At 43.1% G+C, this 21,624-nt stretch overlaps 2 protein-coding genes and 1 long non-coding RNA gene across 4 annotated transcripts; 1 reads left to right on the forward strand and 2 right to left on the reverse strand.

Annotated features, from left to right (window-relative positions):
• The first annotated feature begins 2,294 nt into the window (after positions 1 to 2,294).
• Positions 2,295 to 5,861, forward strand: LOC139784258 (uncharacterized). Its single transcript, XM_071723420.1, has 4 exons — positions 2,295 to 2,667; positions 3,335 to 4,146; positions 4,345 to 4,673; positions 4,790 to 5,861. The coding sequence occupies exons 1-4, from the start codon at positions 2,295 to 2,297 to the stop codon at positions 5,859 to 5,861; spliced, it is 2,586 nt and encodes an 861-aa protein (XP_071579521.1).
• A 5,068-nt stretch (positions 5,862 to 10,929) lies between these two features.
• Positions 10,930 to 14,839, reverse strand: LOC139784262 (uncharacterized). 2 transcript variants are annotated; one of them, XR_011721520.1, is made up of 3 exons: positions 13,831 to 14,839; positions 13,344 to 13,541; positions 10,930 to 11,341 (listed from the first exon to the last, which is right to left on the reverse strand). It is a non-coding gene; the product is annotated as an uncharacterized lncRNA (long non-coding RNA). The 2 variants fall into 2 exon arrangements; XR_011721519.1 differs by lacking the exon at positions 10,930 to 11,341 and adding an exon at positions 12,891 to 13,246.
• Positions 14,840 to 19,560: 4,721 nt separating this feature from the next.
• Positions 19,561 to 20,793, reverse strand: LOC139784259 (uncharacterized). The gene has a single exon (XM_071723421.1). It carries the CDS (start codon positions 20,791 to 20,793, stop codon positions 19,561 to 19,563), a length of 1,233 nt encoding a protein of 410 aa, XP_071579522.1.
• Between the last annotated feature and the right edge of the window lie 831 nt (positions 20,794 to 21,624).

Raw genomic sequence — 21,624 nt, forward strand, 5'->3', positions numbered from 1 at the left:
AACTGTTGGCTGCTCAGCTCGATACGGGTTATTCGCAATGATCTTTCGTCACGCGCCGCACTCACATTCGTTACGCACAACAGAATGTCCAAAATTCAGGATAGGATTCGTAAATGAATATCGAGACTTGCGTTGATTTAACAACAACAAATATATTTAATCACTTGTACCCTCGTACATTGAAAAAAGGTGAACAAAGCATGTCCTGACGGATAACGGCGTTACCCGGATGCTCTTCCCGAAGCCACGTAACGATACGCGTATTGCTTCTCGATAACCGAACGTTGTAGCGAAGACGGTTAAAAGTAAACGTAATCACGCAACTAGTCTTCCCTTTGAACGAATTACGATCACCTAATATTCTCGAAAGCACAATCACTATGAAGCACGTCCGCACGATCTCAAGGCTCGGCGAGGAAAGACCACGAACGGTCGCTCGGACTAGTCTCCCCACTACCGTTCGCTTCCGCGCAACCAATCATACGACAGTCACGCCATATCGTTTTCTCCCTCTAACATGTAGCTGTCTTTCTCTCTCTTGATTCAACGGAAATTTCCCAACGTCGTAAACAACTTTCTCTTTTATGATGCAAGAATGTTAAACTTTACTTAATTTCTCCAAATATTATTATATCTATTGTCGAATAAATGATTTTAAGTTTTATTAATTATGAAACTCGCAACTACATGTTACTACATGTTACTTTCCCTTTACGTAAAGTGGAATAAAATATAAAATAACACTGAATCCCGCATATGACAATCTGCAATGCATTCCTTTTTCCGATATGCAACATTAATTCACTCTTTTCATACTTTACAATGTTCCGCGTTAAATCCCTGCTCATTACATGTAATCTAATATCGCACATTTATTCTTTCCGTAAAATTCTCGTTTTCTTTACTAATTTCTATTTTTGTTTCAGGTACGCCTTCTACACATTGGGACTTTACAGGATTCATCAGGTAAGTATAATTACTCAAACTAAACATTAATACCACTTTCAGAACTTAAATTAATCAATGTTCCCTTTTTTTCAGATTTCGGGATCAAATTGATGTAAAATGTTTTAAAAGCTCGCAAAACAATTCCAATACACTTTAATATGCTTCTCACGAACAAATCTGTCACTAAAATTAATTTTACACGCATGGTTCCATAATCGGTGTCACTGATCTACGTCAACGAAAATCTTCCTATGCGCAAACTTGGCACAAATAACTCCGGATTTACAATTGTCACGCTTAATCATCGCCTCCTATGCTAATTTGCACGCATATTTTTCGCATTTTTAACGTTTTCGCGAATTTTATCAAAATGTTTAAAAATGCTTATTTTTCAATGCAATAAAGTTTATTGGCTTTCTCTCGCGATAAATAACGCTAATCTATCGTTTAATCTTAATAACAATCAAAAATACGAAATTCCGTCGGTCGGTACAAGAAAATGTGTCTCATCGAAATAATCAATTAAACTACTTAAAAATATTATAATTAGGCTTCTTTCATCCCTCTGAATGCAAATCTATCGAAATAATTTGAAATTATTCAATTTTTAAAGAATCTACCAAAATTGACTAAAACACATATTCTTGCGAAAAATCGCGTTTTTTTGACATTGTTCGGGAATAAGTATGAGATGATTGCGAAAATAGGCGCATGAGGACAGCAGTGATCGGGCGATACCGAAAGCGCCGATTCCGGTAGCGATCTAAACTCCGAATCGGGAGTAGGGAAGGAGAGTCTGCTCCGAGCAAGCACGGTGAGCGCACGAGGCTCCTACTCACGTTAAGTAAAATGGCTCTCGGAACAATTATAAAGAGCGTAAGCACAAATTACACTGTGATCTTACGGCTAACTCTATTGCGCCGAAGACCTTGTGACACACATTTTGTGACTGCGAAATCCACTGGACAATTAAACGTAAGCGAACTCTATACAGAACTCATTTATTCCTTCTCCTGCCTTATTAACGAAAGGAATTGACGACTCGAAACAGGCGTCCCTTATAACACGGAGATTCATTCTAAACATTGGTCCTTCGAGCCGGATACAGACCGGCCTCCGTGAATCCTGACGACTTAAAATTCGAGTCGTTCGCAAGTTCGCTGAGTTCAAGAGCTCGAGGAATGTTCTGGGCTACGTCAGCTCGATCGACAAGGTCTAACACATAAACATTTTTTTTTCTGCTGTTGCTCTCACGGAGTCTCCAAATTCCGCGTACAATAACAGTGGTTCCCAAATATTCTGGTGTCACAACTGGCTGAAGTGCTCAATTCACACACATATCGAATATGGAGCGATTCCTGTTCCAACAACAAGATGTTATCCGTTCTATCGAACGGACTATTGACAATTACAAGAAGATGGGGGTGAAGCTACGCACTCCCGCCGTCACAAGAAGCCGGCTGACTATCTTGAAGGAGCGTTGGACACAATGTCAAATTCTACACGCCGATATCAAGACTGTTGCAACAACGGAGCAACGGACCGCTCTCCCCTACTTCGTGGAGGACGACTTCTCCGCTGCGGAAGAGAATTACCTAGAAGCGGCGGACTTTCTGGCTCAGGCCTTAGACGAAATGGAGAAACCCGTAACGACTTATACTCCTAATGTTAATTCTTCTACTATAAGCGAATGCAATCCCGTCGCAATACCGTTGCCACGTATTAATCTTCCTAAGTTTTCGGGTCAATATACCGAATGGACGAATTTTCGCGATTTATTCCAGTCATTGGTCGCGTCAAACGAGAGTCTCTCTAACGTACAACGTTTACACTATTTAAAGGCTAGTTTGACAGGAGAGGCTGGGCTCGTGATAAAAAATATTTCGATAACAGACGCGAATTATAGAACCGCGTGGTCCGAATTACAAAGGCGATACGACAACCTGCGTGCGATAGTAACAGCTCATTTAAATTCGATTCTAGATTTGCCTTCAATGAAATCCGAGTCAGCTTCGGAGCTGAAGCGTGTTTACGATACAATTAATGATGCCTTGCATGCTTTGCGAAATATTGGTCGCCGAGTGGACGATGACTTTGTGGTTGCAATAGCGGTGCGTAAATTAGATTCTCGTACTTTGCGGGAATGGGAAATACAGTTGGGAGGTGCTAATGAACCTCCGCTTTATTCAACATTGAGTGAATTTTCTAGTCGGAAAAATGCGTGCGCTCGAAGCCATCTCCGACGTCAGAAACGATCCTAATAGCAAAAATCACCGTACTGGAACCACGAAGTCCCTCGTCTCAAACGTCTCTCGTAACAAATGTAGGGCTTGTCAAGAACTTCATGCTCTGTATCAGTGTGATAAATTTAAATCTTTATCCGTAGATCAGCGGAAAACTCTTGCAAAAACACAGCGCTGTTGCTATAATTGTCTCGGAAAGGGACACTTTCCAAGTACCTGCCCTTCACAGAAGCGATGCACTCACTGCCAAGGGAAACACCACTCGCTTTTGCACGCTGAAAGCGAGCCTAATTCTTCGAAAGAAAGACCGGAAGCTTCGAAAGCTGATAAGTATGACGTTCCGCTAAGTGATCCGAAATCCACGCTTGCATTAAAGGTGCAGATTGACAAGGGCCCCAATCCAATCACAACTCCAGTCTTACTCGCCACGGCCAGAGTCTTAGTGAGTACAAATGAAGGTCGTGCGCTACAGATACGAGCGCTAATAGACACAGGTTCCGAAGCCACTTTTATAACGGAAAGGGCAGTACAGGCCTTGCATTCTAAGCGCCAGAAAACTAAAGTCCGCGTCACAGGATTAGGAGGTCGGTGTTCTACTGTTTCAAATTATCGTACATTCCTTACATTAAGCGCTTGCGGTTCCGAGTTTTACCATGTTAATACCCGCGCTCTCATCCTGCCTACTCTTACGTCGTATAAGCAGATGCCAAAGGTCGACCACAAGCTAATCCCTCACTTGCGCGATTTACAATTAGCGGATGCGGATCCATCAAACCAAGACCGTATTGACTTATTGATAGGCGCAGATATCTACGGTTCTATCTTATTGGAAGGGTTACGCAAAGGTTCTGAAACAGAACCAGTTGCCCAGAGAACTATCTTCGGCTGGGTCATATTCGGTCCTTACAATTCCATGCCTAGGGATGTGGACCAGACTACTAGCCTGCACGTCACGGTATATCCCTCTATTGATGACGAACTTCGCAAATTTTGGGAGTTAGAGGAAATTCTCTTTTCGCGACCGCTAACGGAAGAAGAAGAATATTGCGAAAATCTTTTCGTTTCAAGTCACTATCGACGCCCCGATGGGCGATATGTAGTTAGATTGCCCTTCAAAAGGGATGCTGTAACTGAATTCGGGAACTCCTTGCAGATTGCAGCTAAATCTCTGATTCGTCTTGAAACTCGTCTGTCGAGAGACCCTGCCGTGTATGAGGCCTACAATCGTTTCTTAACCGAATATGAGCAACTTGGACACATGGCTCGAATCACGCCTTCAGACCAAGATAGAAGTTCGACGTTCTACATGCCCCACCATCCGGTTCTTCGCGAAGCTAACAGTACAACCCCGCTGCAAGTTGTGTTTAACGCTTCCAGTCCTACTAATGTCGGTTTCTCTTTGAACGACCAACTCCTGGCCGGTCCTAAGTTGCAAGAGGATCTTCCCTCTATACTCTCTTACGTTGGAGAACACATCGATACGTATTTATTGCCGACATTTCCAAAATGTTCCGGCAAATATTAGTCCATCCCTCTGATACCGACTATCAGAGGATTGTATGGCGCCCCAGTCCTAATGACCTCATGGTACATTACAGGTTACTTACCGTTACTTACGGACAGAAACCATCACCCTATCTAGCCAAACGCTCTGTGAAACAGTTATGTGTTGACGAAGGGGCAAGGTTCCCACTAGCTGTGATGGTGCTCGAGGAGAGCACGTACGTTGACGACGCATTGTTCGGGGCGTACAAACAATCTCAAATACTTGAAATTCGCGATCAATTGAATAGTTTATTGAAATTAGGAGGCTTCCAGCTGAGGAAATGGGCGTCTAGCCACGAGGAGCTTCTTGCTGATGTGCCTATAAGTGACCGTCTGGATCTCTCTAGCGTGTCCTTTCAAGAAGACGCTTCTATTAAAGCTTTAGGCTTGTCTTGGAATCCTTCCAACGACTCCTTTTCGTTTTCGCTCAAGTTTTGCAAGCCTAAAGAGGCTTCGAAACGATCCGTGTTGTCAATTATTTCACGCATTTTTGACCCCTTAGGCTTGATCGTTTTCGTGGTAGTTTCTGCAAAAATCTTTCTTCAAGAGCTGTGGATGCGAAGACTTGATTGGGATACACCCTTTCCCACCGACCTCTTAGAGTGGTGGGATAAATATTACTGTGGCTTACAGCATCTACGAGAGATCTCCATCCCTCGGTGGACTACGCAGGGCCCAGAAGTTTTAGGTCTTGAACTACACGGATTCTCAGACGCTTCCAGCCGAGCGTATGCTGCTGTAGTTTACATTAGAGTATTAACCTCAATGGATCAATTTGACGTCACTCTGCTGATTTGCAAAACCAAAGTTGCTCCTATTAAAACTGTTAGCATTCCCAGACTAGAACTCTGCGCTGCTGCTCTGCTCGCTCGACTCGTCAAATTCGTGCAAGCTGCTCTTAAACTACAATCCGTGCCGGTGTATTGTTGGTCGGACTCTAAGAGCATTCTTGCCTGGCTGCGACAGCACCCCTCTATCTGGAAAACATTCGTCGCGAATCGAGTGTCGGATATACAAACGCGATTACCTCTCGCTAAATGGGGATATGTCGAATCAAAATTGAACCCTGCTGACTGCGCCTCCAGAGGAGTAGAAGCTACTACTCTCAAAGGAATGCGGCTTTAGTGGAAGGGACCCCTTTGGCTCAGCCAACACTCTACCTCGTGGCCGGAGAATAATCCTGCGATGCCAGCAGAGACTATCCAGGAAAAAAGAGCGTTAAGGTTCTTACAGTAAAACGCGAGTCTCTCGAATGGGACTTACCGACGGAGATCTCTTCGTGGCCTCGTCTTCTTCGAATAACCGCTTATTGTATGATATTTTCTTATAATCTCCGAAAACGTGTAGGCGCTTCGAGCGCCATCCCGAAAAGCGAAACCCTCTCACTAGCTAACGCCATTAGGCGAGCTCGTTCCTTTTGGATAGTCAAAGTCCAGGATCTACATTTCGCCGAAGAGATTAAAATGCTTAAGTTGTCAAAACCCCTATTGCAATCCAACCGTTTTAAAAGTTTGACTCCGTTCATCGATTCGGACGGACTATTACGAGTAGGCGGGCGTTTAGAATACGCGCCTTTCTCTTTCGAAGAGAGACACCCCATCATTTTACCTCGACACCGAATCTCGGACCTTATAGCGGAGCAAGCCCATAAACGTTGCCTCCACGGAGGAACGCAGTTGACGCTCCGAACTATAAGACAACAATTTTGGATAATAACTGCTCGAAATTTAGTCAGGTCTCTCATACGAAATTGCGTAGTGTGTGTTCGCCAACGAGCAGATCCCGTAACCCAATTGATGGGTTCGTTACCTAAACCGCGAGTAACTCCTGCGCGCCCCTTTCAACATTGTGGGGTTGATTATGCCGGTCCATTTAAAATTCTGCCCAAAGTAGGCCGCGGCCAAAGGGCCTATAAGGCATATATTGCACTTTTTGTGTGCCTATCCACTCGCGCGATTCATCTCAAGTTGGTAAATGACTATTCGTCAGGCGCTTTTCTAGCCACCCTTAAACGATTCTCAGCTCGGCGTGGTCTTCCTTCGGTGCTTTACAGCGACAACGGAACCAATTTTCACGGAGCCGACCGTGAACTGGCCCGGGCCTTCAAAGTACTCTCTCGCGATACGAATCTACAAGCCCATCTGGCTACCGACAACGTAATTTGGAAATTCATTCCTCCCTCCGCCCCGCACTTCGGAGGTTTGTGGGAAGCGGGAGTTAAGTCCGTGAAACATCACCTGAAACGAATAATGGGCTCACACACTCCTTCCGTCGAAGAGTTCACTACTCTTTTAACGCTAATAGAAGCCTGTTTAAATTCTCGGCCTATCGCTGCCTTGTCTGATGATCCCAATGACCTCTCCTCTCTCACTCCTGGTCATTTTTTGATTGGAGGCCCTTTGATATCTGTACCAGAAGAGTCAGTGCTGGATCTATCCGAGGGCAGACTCAATCGTTGGTAGCGGGTGCGTCGCGTACAGGAACGGTTTTGGAAGGTGTGGTCAACAGACTATTTGCATACTTTACAGCAACGAACAAAGTGGCAACAGAGCTGTGCTAACTTAGCTAGGGACGAGCTTGTAATTGTGCAAAATGAGCTGCTACCTCCTACTAAGTGGGAACTGGGACGGATACAAAAGCTGTATCCGGACCAAGACGGACGAGTACGGATGGTAGACGTCAAAACCGTCTCGGGAATCTATAAGCGCCCCATCACCAAACTGTGCCGTTTACCCCTCTCTCATAACGAATCTCAGAAAAATGAGTAGTTACACGGCGGGCAGCGTGCCCAATCGATCTCTCTTTTGTATTCATTTGCGTCGTTTCAATTAAAATAGATTAATAAGTATCTTCTCTTAGGTTTAAGTTATATTTGTAAGCTGAATTCCTCGTATATGTCTATAAGTTATATATCGGTAAATCGTATACCTATGTAAGTTAAGTTCATTTTTACATCTCGATTTTATTATTGAAAGCGTTCTTTCTATCTCTCCTTCGGAGAGAGGCGAGCGGCATGTTCGGGAATAAGTATGAGATGATTGCGAAAATAGGCGCATGAGGACAGCAGTGATCGGGCGATACCGAAAGCGCCGATTCCGGTAGCGATATAAACTCCGAATCGGGAGTAGGGAAGGAGAGTCTGCTCCGAGCAAGCACGGTGAGCGCACGAGGCTCCTACTCACGTTAAGTAAAATGGCTCTCGGAACAATTATAAAGAGCGTAAGCACAAATTACACGGTGATCTTACGGCTAACTCTATTGCGCCGAAGGCCTTGTGACACACATTTTGTGACTGCAAAATCCACTGGACCATTAAACGTAAGCGAACTCTATACAGAACTCATTTATTCCTTCTCCTGCCTTATTAACGAAGGGAATTGACGACTCGAAACAGGCGTCCCTTATAACACGGAGATTCATTCTAAACAGACATAAATCGTCTTATCTTATTTAATTAAACTTAAATCAATTCAAATATCGTAATAAAAACTCAAAATGTCAATTTTTTCAACTTTCGACCCAAAAAGGTCATTTCACGAAATATCGTTAAATTTAAAATAAAAACGTCACAATATCGTTTCTCAAGCTTAAATAAACCCGAATATATGATTTTAAAATGAAAATAACACTTATCCTAAGTTTTGACTTTTTGGTGTCAAAAATGCGAAAATCTGTAATATCGCAATAAATCGAATAAAACCTATATTACACGACTCCTTATGTCCAAACAAATCATTTAAGATTAATCTTAACTCAATCGAACAAGAATTTGCAAAGTCGCCATGAAAATGTAAAAAATTTAAAAAACGCAAAATTCAAAGAAAAAAAGTATACAGGCCACTTATTTAGGACCTAACGAACCCAACGACACCATTCTTATCACATTATCAATTAAATTTCAAGTTTACTTTTCAAAATTTCAAAAGTCAAAATCCGAAATAACGGTCAGAATCGAAAAAACGAAGTGTATTCCTTCTCCTTAGATCATAAACAATCTGACTCCATCATAAAATCCACAAAAATATTGTTCCTTAAAGATGTCACTTTTTAGTACCGAAAATCATTCTAACCGTTAAATCGTCAAAACAAGGTGTCTATGAATTCGTCTCGTTCCACAGAACATGAATCTATAATTTAAATCAAGAAATTATAGTTACTTTAAGTTTTCATTATTTCAACCCTTTATGGTTCGCATATGGATTCGCTTATCCAAATTAAACAAAATGAATATTTTTATTCGTCTTCCATCAAAACAAAACAAAAAATGTTAAATTTAATCACCTCTGTAGGTTTTCTCACCATTTCACTCTAATCAGTCAATTTACGAATAATCCGCCATACAGACTCAAAACTCAACAGGGTTGTCTCCCGCAACATAAAATAATCACATTTAATTACATAAAAACTCTCTCATAAACTATCTTTATTGCTTATCCCCGCAGGGTTTGCAAGGCGTTTTTATAAGGAACGTTACCCAAACCTTTACACTACTACCCTTCTCCTCTCACTTTAACCCTTTGGACCAACAGCTTAACGTCTCTTCCGAAAGACGGAGCCCAGTTTTCTCCGCACAAGAGCCTATCTTGCACGGAGGGGCGCAGCTGCCGGAAAAACATTCCATGTTTACATGGCTCTAGTGGACTCGAACCTGGTTCCTCAGATTACGAGTCTGGCGCTCTACCACTAGACCACACTGCCGCCCCCACATTTAATTACATTTTATCGGAATTTAAACTTTAAATCAAAATCAGTACTTAACTTAACGCACTCATATGTAATCGAAGTAATCAACGCAAAATTATCATATGTGAACGTAATAATGTTTTTTATATAGTCTTCGAACAATTTAACCCATTTGGAAGGGTTTTTCAGATAATCATATTGAAATAGCTAACTTTAATGAAACATCAAAATATAAACTTTACGCAAAAACAAACGCATAATAAGTCTTAACTGAACGCATTATAATCAGAAATAAAGTCTTCGACCCAGCATTTTACGCACCAACCTTTACGGTTCATCGGGCTTCTCCGCCTGTGTCTCATCAGCGCCCACGATCACCTGGCTACCGGCAATCAACTGCTCGACCGTCACCTCCTCACGGTTGTCCTCAAATGACAGCGATTCGTCAGCATCGTCGCTCGACGTCTGCTCCTCCGCCTCGATCTCAGACACCGGTGTTGACGTACGGATCTTGCCACCCACTGACTTCGCCATGAGCTTCACCTCGGCCTTGGTCTTGACAGGGTCCACCAGCTCAGGTGTCGTCTCCTTCCCTCGGCTCGCTTGGCTTGCTCCTCTGGAACTCATCTTTTTCGACAAAAATGTCGATGTAATCGTCTGCGATTTTGATGACGATTGCAATGTCTCTCTGAAACATTGTTCGTCCTATGTAATTGTTGGAAAATACAGAACGAACCGGGCTTAAAGCCATTCAGCCATGTTTCCCTATAATAATTGAAAAATGATTGCAAGTACTTGCAATCGTCGAAAATAATTTTATCAATTGTCTTAAAGCCTTCTTCTATTAATTGTTTGGGCAAAAAAGCCAAAGATATTGTTGCGCTCGTCCGCGCGTTCGCTGCACTCTCACGCACTCACTCACTCGCAAACGCGCCGCGCGATCCCATTTCCGGGAATAAAGACTCTCTCTGATGAAAAAGAGAACTGGTTTAATTATTAAATGGCGAAATACAATACAGCTCGTAACACGTCTGATTGGCACCAAGGCCCGGCGGAGAATCTCAATGGCGACGAACGTAAACAAACAAACAGGGCACGTCGTCAGGCACGTCGTCAGGCAGCGCTTCGCGGCTGCCTTCCGGGCTTCTACCGGGCGTCTCGGCTCGGGCGCAACAATATTAATAACTTAGTTGCACCCCAACCCAATTCTTTTTGGTCGCCTTTAAGTATGTTGTGTTTGTCAGCATTATCTACTAACGCCTATAACAAAGCAATAAAAGGAAAATTGGCATGTATTTCATGTTTATTATTATGTGCGTTGTTATCTTTTATTACCTGGCTGTAATGAAAAAAGCAGCCAATGACTTTAACATTGGGAAGAACCGTCTGTAGCGCTTTTTGTTCAGTTTTTTCCAAGTCCGCTATTGCTATTTCAGGTACTATTTTAACAACATCGGTGACTTTTCTTAAGACGTCTATACAGGGTGTTCTAAAAAAAGGGGGCCAAAATTTAGGGAGATATTCCTCACACCTAAAGGATGAAAAAATGTTATATGAACATGGGTGCGGAAACGCTTTATTCAGGAGTTGTGTTGAACATACTGTTGACTTACACAATTACTTACACAAGAAACAATTTAAGATTAATCATTGTGGACGACAATCGTTTAATCAGTAGGTTTATTTACATTTGTTTTTAGTTGTTAATCTTAAATTGTTTCTTGTGTAAGTAATTGTGTAAGTCAACAGTATGTTCAACACAACTCCTGAATAAAGCGTTTCCGCACCCATGTTCATATAACATTTTTTCATCCTTTAGGTGTGAGGAATATCTCCCTAAATTTTGGCCCCCCTTTTTTAGAACACCCTGTATAATTGTCAGTAGTGCGTCCTTTCATTATCGTGTAGACAATTGAAAATGTCTGAAATTTGAGAGCAATTTAATTTACTCATATATTTACATAGAGTGCGTTTTGCAATTAAATGAAATAATTACTTCATAAATAAACTAACTGAATTGTTTTGCTTACTCTATTATTATGTCTAATTACAATTGTCCACAATTGACAATTATTATTTTGTAATTGGGGGACCGTCGCGAACGTTCCATCCACAAAAATAGTTAATTTTTCATTTACTTCTTTCATAAGTAACTCTGTTAAAGGACCCCGCACTAAACCACGTGATTTTGGGCCCCGGTGAAAATGGCTGAATTTTTAATATGTTGTACTTTTTGAGTCACTGAACAAATATTTCTTCAGGCAAAATGTCAAAAAATGGACTGTTTCAGCGTTTCAACCCTTAGAAGCTTGAGGTCAGACCAGCAAAGATATCACTTTCGGATCAATGCGGTTACTGTTATAAGGGAACAATATGAATTTTTGGTGAACAAAATAATTAAAAAGTAATTTGTTTATGATAGTATTGTTTAAACAATATGATAGTATTGTTTAAACAATATGATAGTATTGTTTAAACAATATGATAGTATTGTTTGAACAATTTGAAAACGTCATTGTTTACCTCGAGGAACGATTCGGGGTGCTTTCTGTACGTGAGTCCCCTTGCCTCTCATGATTCGGAGTGTTTTTTGTACATGAGTCCCCTTGCCTCTCACGATTCGGGGTGCTTTCTGTACGTGAGTCCCCTTGCCTCTCACGATTCGGGGTGCTTTCTGTACGTGAGTCCCCTTGCCTCTCACGATTCGGGGTGTTTGTTGTACATGAGTCCCCTTGTCTCTCACGATTCGGGGTGCTTTCTGTACGTGAGTCCCCTTGCCTCTCATGATTCGGGGTGCTTTTTGTACGTGAGTCCCCTTGCCCCTCACGATTCGGGGTGCTTTCTGTACGTGAGTCCCCTTGCCTCTCACGATTCGGGGTGCTTTCTGTACATGAGTCCCCTTGCCTCTCACGATTCGGGGTGCTTTCTGTACATGAGTCCCCTTGCCTCTCATGATTCGGGGTGCTTTCTGTACGTGAGTCCCCTTGCCTCTCACGATTCGGGGTGCTTTCTGTACGTGAGTCCCCTTGCCTCTCACGATTTGGGGTGCTTTCTGTACATGAGTCCCCTTGCCTCTCATGATTCGGGGTGCTTTCTGTACGTGAGTCCCCTTGCCTCTCACGATTCGGGGTGCTTTCTGTACGTGAGTCCCCTTGCCTCTCACGACTCATAAATCTCGCTCATCTATTTGTGTGAGGGGCAAGGATACTCACGTACAGAAAGCACCCCGAATCGCGAGAGGCAAGGGGACTCACGTACAGAAAGCACCCCGAATCGTTCCTGTAAACAATGACGTTTTCAAATTGTTCAAACAATACTATCATATTGTTTAAACAATACTATCATAAACAAATTACTTTTTAATTATTTTGTTCACCAAAAATTCATATTGTTCCCTTATAACAGTAACCGCATTGATCCGAAAGTGATATCTTTGCTGGTCTGACCTCAAGCTTCTAAGGGTTGAAACGCTGAAACAGTCCACTTTTTGACATTTTGCCTAAAGAAATATTTGTTCAGTGACTCAAAAAGTACAACATATTAAATATTCAGCCATTTTCACCGGGGCCCAAAATCACGTGGTTTAGTGCGGGGTCCTTTTTGTCAATAAAAATAACACCTTTGGTGTCATTATTTTTAATGACAAACTCAATATTAAAAGAATCTGCCGTATCTATCAGCAGTAATTGCTTCCAATTTTCATCTGTTAAACACCTCGATAGATCATTTAAATTTTTTGGAATCTGTCCAATACAATTTTTTTTTTATAACGTTCTATCGATTTCTCAACGTTAGCAATGCTTGTCAAATGCAGCAAATTATTGTATCTAAACGTAAATGTACAAATTACAAATTATAAATAGTAGCTATAAATCGTCTTTATAACAACATTTACTATTTTCTATTTTATCGTTTTTTACTCACTTTGAAATAATTCCTTTTTTTATTATTCTTGTTGAATCAAATGCATGCGATGCCTCGATTTCTTTTTTAATTTCAGCCAGTTTAAATATCGGTTTATCATGCTCGTGTCTCCCACTTAAAGTGTAATGACCATTTTCCATTTTTAATTTTGCTTTACATTGCACATCTTTGTTTTTGCGAAAACTACATTCGTAATATCTGCGAGAAAATTATTCATAATTAAATGCATCGAATATAATCCGATGTACTTCTATGCTCATTATGTAAATGAAAAAAAATTATTTTCTCAATAACTTTTACAGAATTATAGGTATAATGATCTAAATAAGAATGTAGATAAATTCTCAAAAATTAATACTGTGACTCAAAAGTGTGATAGTATATACGATTAAAATATCATTAAATTATAAGCTGTTTTTTAAATCAATTTTCCTGTATTACAGTTATTTAATTAATTAATTTCACTCTGTTTAAGATATCTGCTCACATCGTATCTCCGTAGGATTTATTATAATGGAAATGGTATCCCTCGTATTCCAATTTTGGCTGTTTGATTCTTGCAGTATTGCATTTCTTTCTTTCTGCCATATCAAAAGATACAGTAACTAATGGACACAATAATAATTAACAACGCCACTAGCAAATGCACACAATAATAATAAACAACGCCACTCTTTTGCTACAATGCCTGTAAGAGTGCAAAATGACAATAGGAAAAAATGACAATCGAGAAAAAGAAAATCATAATGAAGCGCAATATTTGATTTGTGGCACAAGAGTGGCGTTGTTAATTATTATTGTGTCCAGTATCCGAGACGTAATTGAGTTCTCCGGTGGGAAAGAACGCGTGAGCGAGATCTCCGTGAGGGCCGTTGAACGAAGCCGAACACAGTTCGTTTCGTCGGGAGTTTAGCATCGCGTGACGCTCCTCACGAAACGATATCAGAATATCGGGATTCAGCGAATCGCGCTCGAACGTCAACGATAAATTCCCTGCCCACAGATCGAACGCGACTCAGGCCGTTTTCAAGATCCAGTCGTTGGTCAGATGAAAGTTCCATTTGAGATGTTTTCTCGGCCATTTGTCCGAAAGCGGGGCGAACGTTCGCTCCAAAATGTCCTCGACGCCGCATCGCGGTTTACGCATTCGATTCATCGTCTCTTCGTTTAATTCGCCGTTGCCGGGTAATCGATAGAATTCTTGAAACAGCGAGATGGCTCGATGCAACTCCTGCGTAGTGTTGTCGGACGATGAAAGGTGTGCACCGTCGTTATTTAGATAGCCATATTTTTGCAGATAACGGATCACATTTTCATTCTCATCTTGATTCGAATTACAATTTACCGCAACGACGGTAATAATCGCGCACACAATTACGCGCGCGAATGACATTGCCGAGAGAGGGGCGGAAAATGACCGGTGCGTTTCCCCCTCGGCCCTTCGAGAAACGATAAGCGTCACCGCCCGACTGACCGAAGCGCGATTGACTGACGTATCGAGCGATGCGTTCCAATTTTTTTGCCATCGCCGCTGATCGCGACGCGGGTGGGAGGTCTTATTGTTAGTAAATGTGTCAATTCATGAGACGCTGAAAAAAAATATGCGTCAACCAACACTAGTCTAGACGCTAGCGGTCGCGACTTCCGGAGGTGACTAGCGGTCGCGACTTCCTCGGACGGCGACGACGACGAGAGTCAACGTGAATCAGCGGAAATAGATATCGCGACGCGAGAGGTCTCATTGTCAGTAGGTCTGTAAGTTAAATTATATATTATAACTAGATATGAACAATAGATCATATGCACTCATCGGTGAATTTATACCGAGAGAACATTATCATCGATTGAATCGCTTGTGACAACGATTACGAGCGTCAACGTGAATAAGCGAAATATAAGCGGAAATAGATATCGCGACGCGGATGAGAGGTCTTAATAAAGGTGTCAATTCGTGAGACGCTGGGGAAAAAAATGAACGTTAACAATGTGAACGTGATGATTTCGCTTTGACGCTAGTCTAGACGCTAGCGGTCGCGACTTCCGGAGGTGACGACAAGCGTCAACGTGAATCAGCGAAAAAAAAAAGATATTGCAACGCGGATGAGAAGTCTCATTGTCAGTATGTCTGTAAGTTAATTATATATTATAACTAGATATGAACAATAGATCATATGCACTCATCGGTGAATTTATACCGAGGACATTATCGTCGATTGAATCGCTCGTGACGACTACGAGCGTCAACGTGAATAAGCGGAAATAGATATCGCGACGCGGGTGAGAGAATAATTTATACTATAATTCGATATGAACAATAGATCATATGCAATTATCGCTGAATCGTCGTCATTTGTTCCCAGCATAATCAAACACATTAAAATTTCATGTGATAATGTCTGAAAAAAAATAAGTCACCGTATAATGATTTCTCTTTAATGAGTATATAAGGGGCTCTAATTTTACGAGCTACCATTAAAGTTCTTCGAGATGGAGGATCTTAAAGATTTAATAACGGGTTGCAATATGTTAAAGGCAGAAATGGAGACGGTTTATAATCAAACCTTGAGATAATGTCGGAAAGCGCCAAACGATTGTACGTGGACGTCGACAAGATACAGCGTAATACCCCAAATTGCCTCAAAGTCGAATACCGCATGGAGGAGAGGGAAAAATTTTTTGATCAGATGCAAGTGTAATCATTTTTTTTTTGTTACATCACAATCAATCAGACGCGATAAAGCGATTCATGTTTTTTTTTTAAATTTTCTATTAGACATAATTGCATAGAATCAATAAAGGATGTGGGTCAACGTTTTATTGACAAAACATTAATTGATATAAAAAAACGAGAATAATGAAGCCGTCAGCCGACTCGCGGCTCCCGAGCCCAGCCGCCAAGAAAAGGAAGCCGGAGATCCGGAATATCAAGGTGCTGGACGAGCCCCTCGTGATACAGAAGAGGAAACAGGACGATCGCGAGGAGGAACGGATCCAGTTGTCACCCAGGTTGAAGGGAGCGCTGCAGGATGTGCACCGACTACTGAAAGGACCGGAGTAAGGTCTCAGCGGAGGCCAGAATGTAAATATGTTCGATTAATAGATAAGCGCGCTAGATATAAGGATACCTTTGCGGTTAGAGTACACGGCGATCGTGTCATAAGTTTCCTTACCCCTTACGGGGACAGATAAATAAAAGTTGGTTAATCCCTTTTAGTTTTCGTATAATTATTAAGGCCTGGGAAAAGAGTCGCGACGAGCAAAACTCATTAGCGTTCAGCCGGCCGAAAAGGCAAAGTTAAGTTTAAATTTAATATCATTTTCTTTTGGTTTTACCGCGCGAACACTCAGATTAAGAACAAGAGTAAGTTCGTAAATTGTTTTCCGAAGGAGCCAAGTTCTCTGTATTTCCATTTGTTTTAGACAATCGCAGTTGCAAAATTTAATTTAGTTACCAAGTGGACACATAACAGTCCACATTTAAAGGTTAAATTACCGACGCGAGAACAGCGCATAGCTTGGTTTACCACTCATGGTAAATAGGGTACGGCGTTACCATATATGGTAACCGCGACGAGCGTAGATCCCGAAACAGAATAAAATTGGCGCCGAAATAGGAGTGTACCGCCAAGACGGTAAGCACCGACCGCGACATACGCAAAGCAAAAAACCGAGCAATCGCCGCGACGCGCAGCGTAGCGAAATTATGAGCCACGGTAAGAATGGCCACGGTTCCGGGAGCCACGAGGGCCGGAAGCTAAAACCAACATGACCATCACGTTCCTCTCCCTCTAAAACGTGGGAATCAATCGCGATAAAACAAGATTTATGTATAGTTTTTAATAGACAATGGCCATCGGGCATGGCTATAGAATAAAGCAAACCAAGGGACCCGGAGCCGGGAAACCCATGTGATACGACATAAGGAGAGGCCAATCGAGGGACCTGATGGACGAAACCCCGCTCCGATGGGTGGAGGCGCCAAACGAGCAACCACCCACGAAAAGATGTATTGACCAACCGACACGGCAAGCGAGCGTGGCGAGCGCATCGGCGAGCGCGTGGACGCGAGTCCCCACATTAGGCTTAATGTAAAAGCGCGGTATAAAACCAAGGGTCAGGCGGAGGAAGGTGCATGACTGACCACGAGTGTCTAATAAAAATATCTGCGCTAGAAGAGTGAAATCGTGATCCAAGGAAGGAAAATGGAATAACAAAGGATCGAGGACGAGACTTCGGGAATATTCGATCGAGGGAAATAGAATCTCGCGTAGCAACCGTCGAAGGTACGAGAAGGAATGTGGTACGTCAATTATATACACATCGACGAATGATTTACGACTTTATTTACGAGAACATATGTCGGTTGGAAGATAATGTAAACCACGGAATGCGGAAGCGTTCGACGCCTGCGTGCGCGAAGACCATTGGTCGCTAGGGGCGTTCCCCGGATAAAGTGGGAGCACCGCGGCAACCCTATATAAGGGTGGACGATCCATCGATCGAGGAATTCGTTATCCGAACGCAAGGGGAACTCGTTCGACGGTAGATTGTATTCGGAGGCGAATAGCCCGCGGTAGTCGCGTTAATTCTAGTCATAGTTTTACATAAGCGAGCAGCTTGTAAACCTGAAACAAAAGGAAAATATATTACATGTTACCAGATTAATTGATCTACAAATTAATTAACATACAATCGTGTGCGGTATCCTGACCTTCCTAATATACGACCTGATCCCGATAACCATTCGTGGAAGAGCCTACGTCCGTCCGGGGAGACACAACGTCGAGACAGTAGAGGTCCAAGGGCGCAAACGGCGGTGCACAGCCAAGGCCCAGAGGGGTCCAAGAAGCAAAGTCCAGCGACGGTGGATGAAGATCCGGCGACATCCTGGTAAATCTAAGACGAAAAGCAAGGGGAATCGGCTGAGGGGAGTAAATCGGGTGAATCCGTAGCGCGAGCGTAGAATTCTTTCTCAGTTTCTATAGATAAAATTGAGTGGCGACCGTGTCGGTGACACCGGAATCATCGATAATTAGTAGCATCACACCTCCGTACGGTTACAATATGAAGCACGAAGGATAAGTGCAAAATTCAATGAAATACGCATCTCGAAAAACACTGCGAGTATTAAACCCGAAGATGACACCTTTGCCGTCGCCTCCGGAAGTCGCGACAACGATGATGATTAGGTATACCGAGGACATCGTCGATTGAATCGCTTGTAGCGACGACTACGACGCACGGAAAAAAAGATTAGCTACTAATACTGACAATGAGGACATAACCATCGCTTTCAGATACGTCGAGTTTCTGTGTATATATAAGGAAACTAATAAAGAAAAAAAACAATGGGGAAAAATATTGTACGTACGCTTTTTCATATTTATTCCTTTCCCTTTTCCTCTTGGAATATTTTGCTAAATGCGTTTTCCCCGTTTCTTTCACTAATATTAAAAATTATTAAGTATAATACGATAAAATAAAGCGAGATACGGATAAAAAAATTTCTCGACAAACACAGCGCTACAGAGTGTCGAGACGCGCGCGACATTCCGCCCACCAATCGTGTAACTTGCACACGTTTTCCATGGCACAGTTCTTTGCGTGGGGTCCGCAGAGGAAAGATCGTATCGCACCGAGGGTCTCTAGTCGACCGATGTCCTCGTATTCAACGGCCATCGACTCGATTTTAACGTTGAATTCACCGACGGCATCGCCGAGAATCTCCTCCAGCCATCCTTTCTTTTCAGCGCCCTTCACGTAGACAAACTTGAGCGTCTCGCAGTTCAGCCCGTCGCACACGGCGCGTCGAATGATTGTTCTCGCCCGAACGTAATTCACGTCTCCATCGTTCCATTTTAAACCATGATGATTCGCCGTCAACCAGCACGACCGCGATTTTTCCGCTCTCGTTAGAAGATCCCACGTCAATGGCGCGCGAAACACTTGGTGAATCAGTTCCTTTACGTTTCTGAGCACGGCCACTTCTTTAACTGTGAACTTATCGCGGATAACGAATCCCTGCAGATCCACGAATATCGGTACGTCGCGGTCGACGGGCATCGTCTCTCTCTCTACGGACAGTCGCTACCCCCTCTGTTACGTCGCGACCGACGGACATCGTCTTTGTCTATGGGCAGTCGCTACCCCCCTCTTTGAAATTGTCGCTTATCGCGATTTCGTCAGACAAATAGATACGTTCTTCTTCTGTTTTCCTTTACACGATTTTACGGACTATGTTAGTCAGCGGATTGTACTCGATCACGCGATCGTGGATGATGAGACAGTAGGCCGTCGTATTGGAATCTATATTGCGTTTGCAATCGAACTCTATGCGAACGTCCACGGTGGCACTTTTGACCGATTCGTTCTGACGAGAACAGTCGATCACTACAAACGGGCCCCATTTGTCGAATTCTTTCATCGTTAGGAGAGCGTTCTCGCGCTCACATCCGTAATACGACTTTCGAAATTTCACGTACATCTCGTACAGTATGGCTGTTCTACGCTTCTCAAAATCCAAGTTCATATCATCGTAGGGATAAAAATCTGAATTAAGGTACAGTTTTACATTGGTAAGATTACCGTCATCGAACTCGGAGGCGTGTTTCAATAAATTGTTAGACCTCCCGGTTTGCAGCGCGAAAATGACGTATCGCGGTTTCTCAAGTTGCGTCGCTGCTTTCACGGCCCACGAATGCTTGTTCGTGGTCTGCAGCAAAGGGTACTCGTACAGATCCCACGAGCGGAAGCCCATACTTAGATATCGTCTGCTCTCCAACGTTCGTAAAAGGGACAATTTATTGATGTCGTTCAGCACCACGTGCGGCATTCGCCATTGCACTTTCAACAGAGTAATCATAGGATTCTTGTGGCGTTCCGGTTTCGTGATGATGCAATTGGTGTCGTTTCGGGAACGTATCAGAATGAGTTCGTGTCGCGCGTTTATCACTACGCGTTTGTCATCCTCGCAAAAACCTGGGAGTATGTTAAGGGGTACGCAGAAATTGAAATCGCCGATTTTGAATCTCGAACAAAGTCCCACGTTTTCCTTGATCACAGTCCATCCCGCGTTTTGCAGCTTCTTGCTTCTCTCGGCGGTCAGCGACACGAAATTCTTGATCGAACTGGTTATTCCGACGTTTCTGTTCCTGTCGATCTCCACGCCGTTGAGTTCGTATCGAATCTCGTCGAACATAAACGCCATGCAATTGTTGTCCATCGTCGTATCCGAATTCGTTTCCGGAACGTCATTGTCGGAGAGTATCCCCTCGATGTACAGAAAACTTTCGCAGGGTAGTGTGTACAGATCCTGTTGCTGTATCGGAATTCGTATTTCGTCGCTGTGCCCGAACGTGGTATTGGCATATGGATTATAAGTGTGAGTCTCGATCTTGACGATTCGATCGCCGAAGATCGGCTCACCTCCGATACTCAGGATGTCGGCCATGATCGTTCCTCACGACGAATCCCAGAGATCGTAGAAAAGCGACGTTCGCAGCGCTCAGTCCGTTTTTCTTCTTCTCTCTCACAATCAGTCTACGCGTTCCTTTCGTCGTCGGAGCGCCGAACGATAACGTTCGCGGTGCAATGGCGGATGTTCAAAACGAGCATCTTTCGCGCACGCACATATCCGTCCCCAATTTTTTTATTTTTTTTAATTTTATCTTCTGCGCCGCACGTGTAGTCGAACCGTTATCTCCTCCCCGCGGAAGTCGATCAATCGTCTGATTTGATCCACGATGCGCAACGTTATATCGGTGATACTCCGCGCGATGACCGGAAGGTAAATGATCTGCGTCGGAGTCTCCGACAGTTTATATCCCGGTAGAACGTTCGGCGCGAATTCGTGTATCGTGTGTGCCGGCTTGCCGTTGCTATAGGCTCCCGCGGTGACGTTACATTCCACGCGAATGATATGCACGCGCATAATATTTACCGGTTTGTCGGACGCGTTCCATTTATTCGGCTCGAGTACGCGACGTGTCGAGAAACCTAACAAAGAGCCAATGTTGTTCGGTTTGGTGAAGTCAACACTATAGGCGCACTTGATCTCGCTTCTCATGGTGTTCTCGTTAGCGCGCAAAAATTATCGAGCGTTCGCTTTTCTCGTGGTTGTCATCGTTATCGTCCACGTATATGTAATCGTCTCTCTTCTTCTTCTCGCTACCGTGCGAAGAAATCGTACGTTTCTTGTGGAGGATAGCCGTTCTCAGGTATCTACCTATAGCGTCCAGTTAGTACGATCCTTCTGGAATAGCGATCACGTCGTCGATGTCGA

Source organism: Temnothorax nylanderi, unplaced genomic scaffold, assembly GCF_030848795.1.
Source record: "Temnothorax nylanderi isolate EJ_2023f unplaced genomic scaffold, tnyl_v1.0 TNYL_tig0602_pilon, whole genome shotgun sequence".
Taxonomy (NCBI): Eukaryota; Metazoa; Arthropoda; class Insecta; order Hymenoptera; family Formicidae; genus Temnothorax; species Temnothorax nylanderi.

Bases quoted from the DNA above. Each gene is read 5' to 3' on its own strand.
- LOC139784258 (XM_071723420.1), top strand. From the start codon at position 2,295: ATGGAGCGATTCCTGTTCCAACAACAAGATGTTATCCGTTCTATCGAA. The intron at 2,668-3,334 runs GTATTAATCTTC...CTTTATCCGTAG, and splicing joins CGTCGCAATACCGTTGCCAC to ATCAGCGGAAAACTCTTGCA. The intron at 4,147-4,344 runs GTATATCCCTCT...AACTCCTTGCAG, and splicing joins CTACTAGCCTGCACGTCACG to ATTGCAGCTAAATCTCTGAT.
- LOC139784259 (XM_071723421.1), bottom strand. From the start codon at position 20,793: ATGGCCGACATCCTGAGTATCGGAGGTGAGCCGATCTTCGGCGATCGA.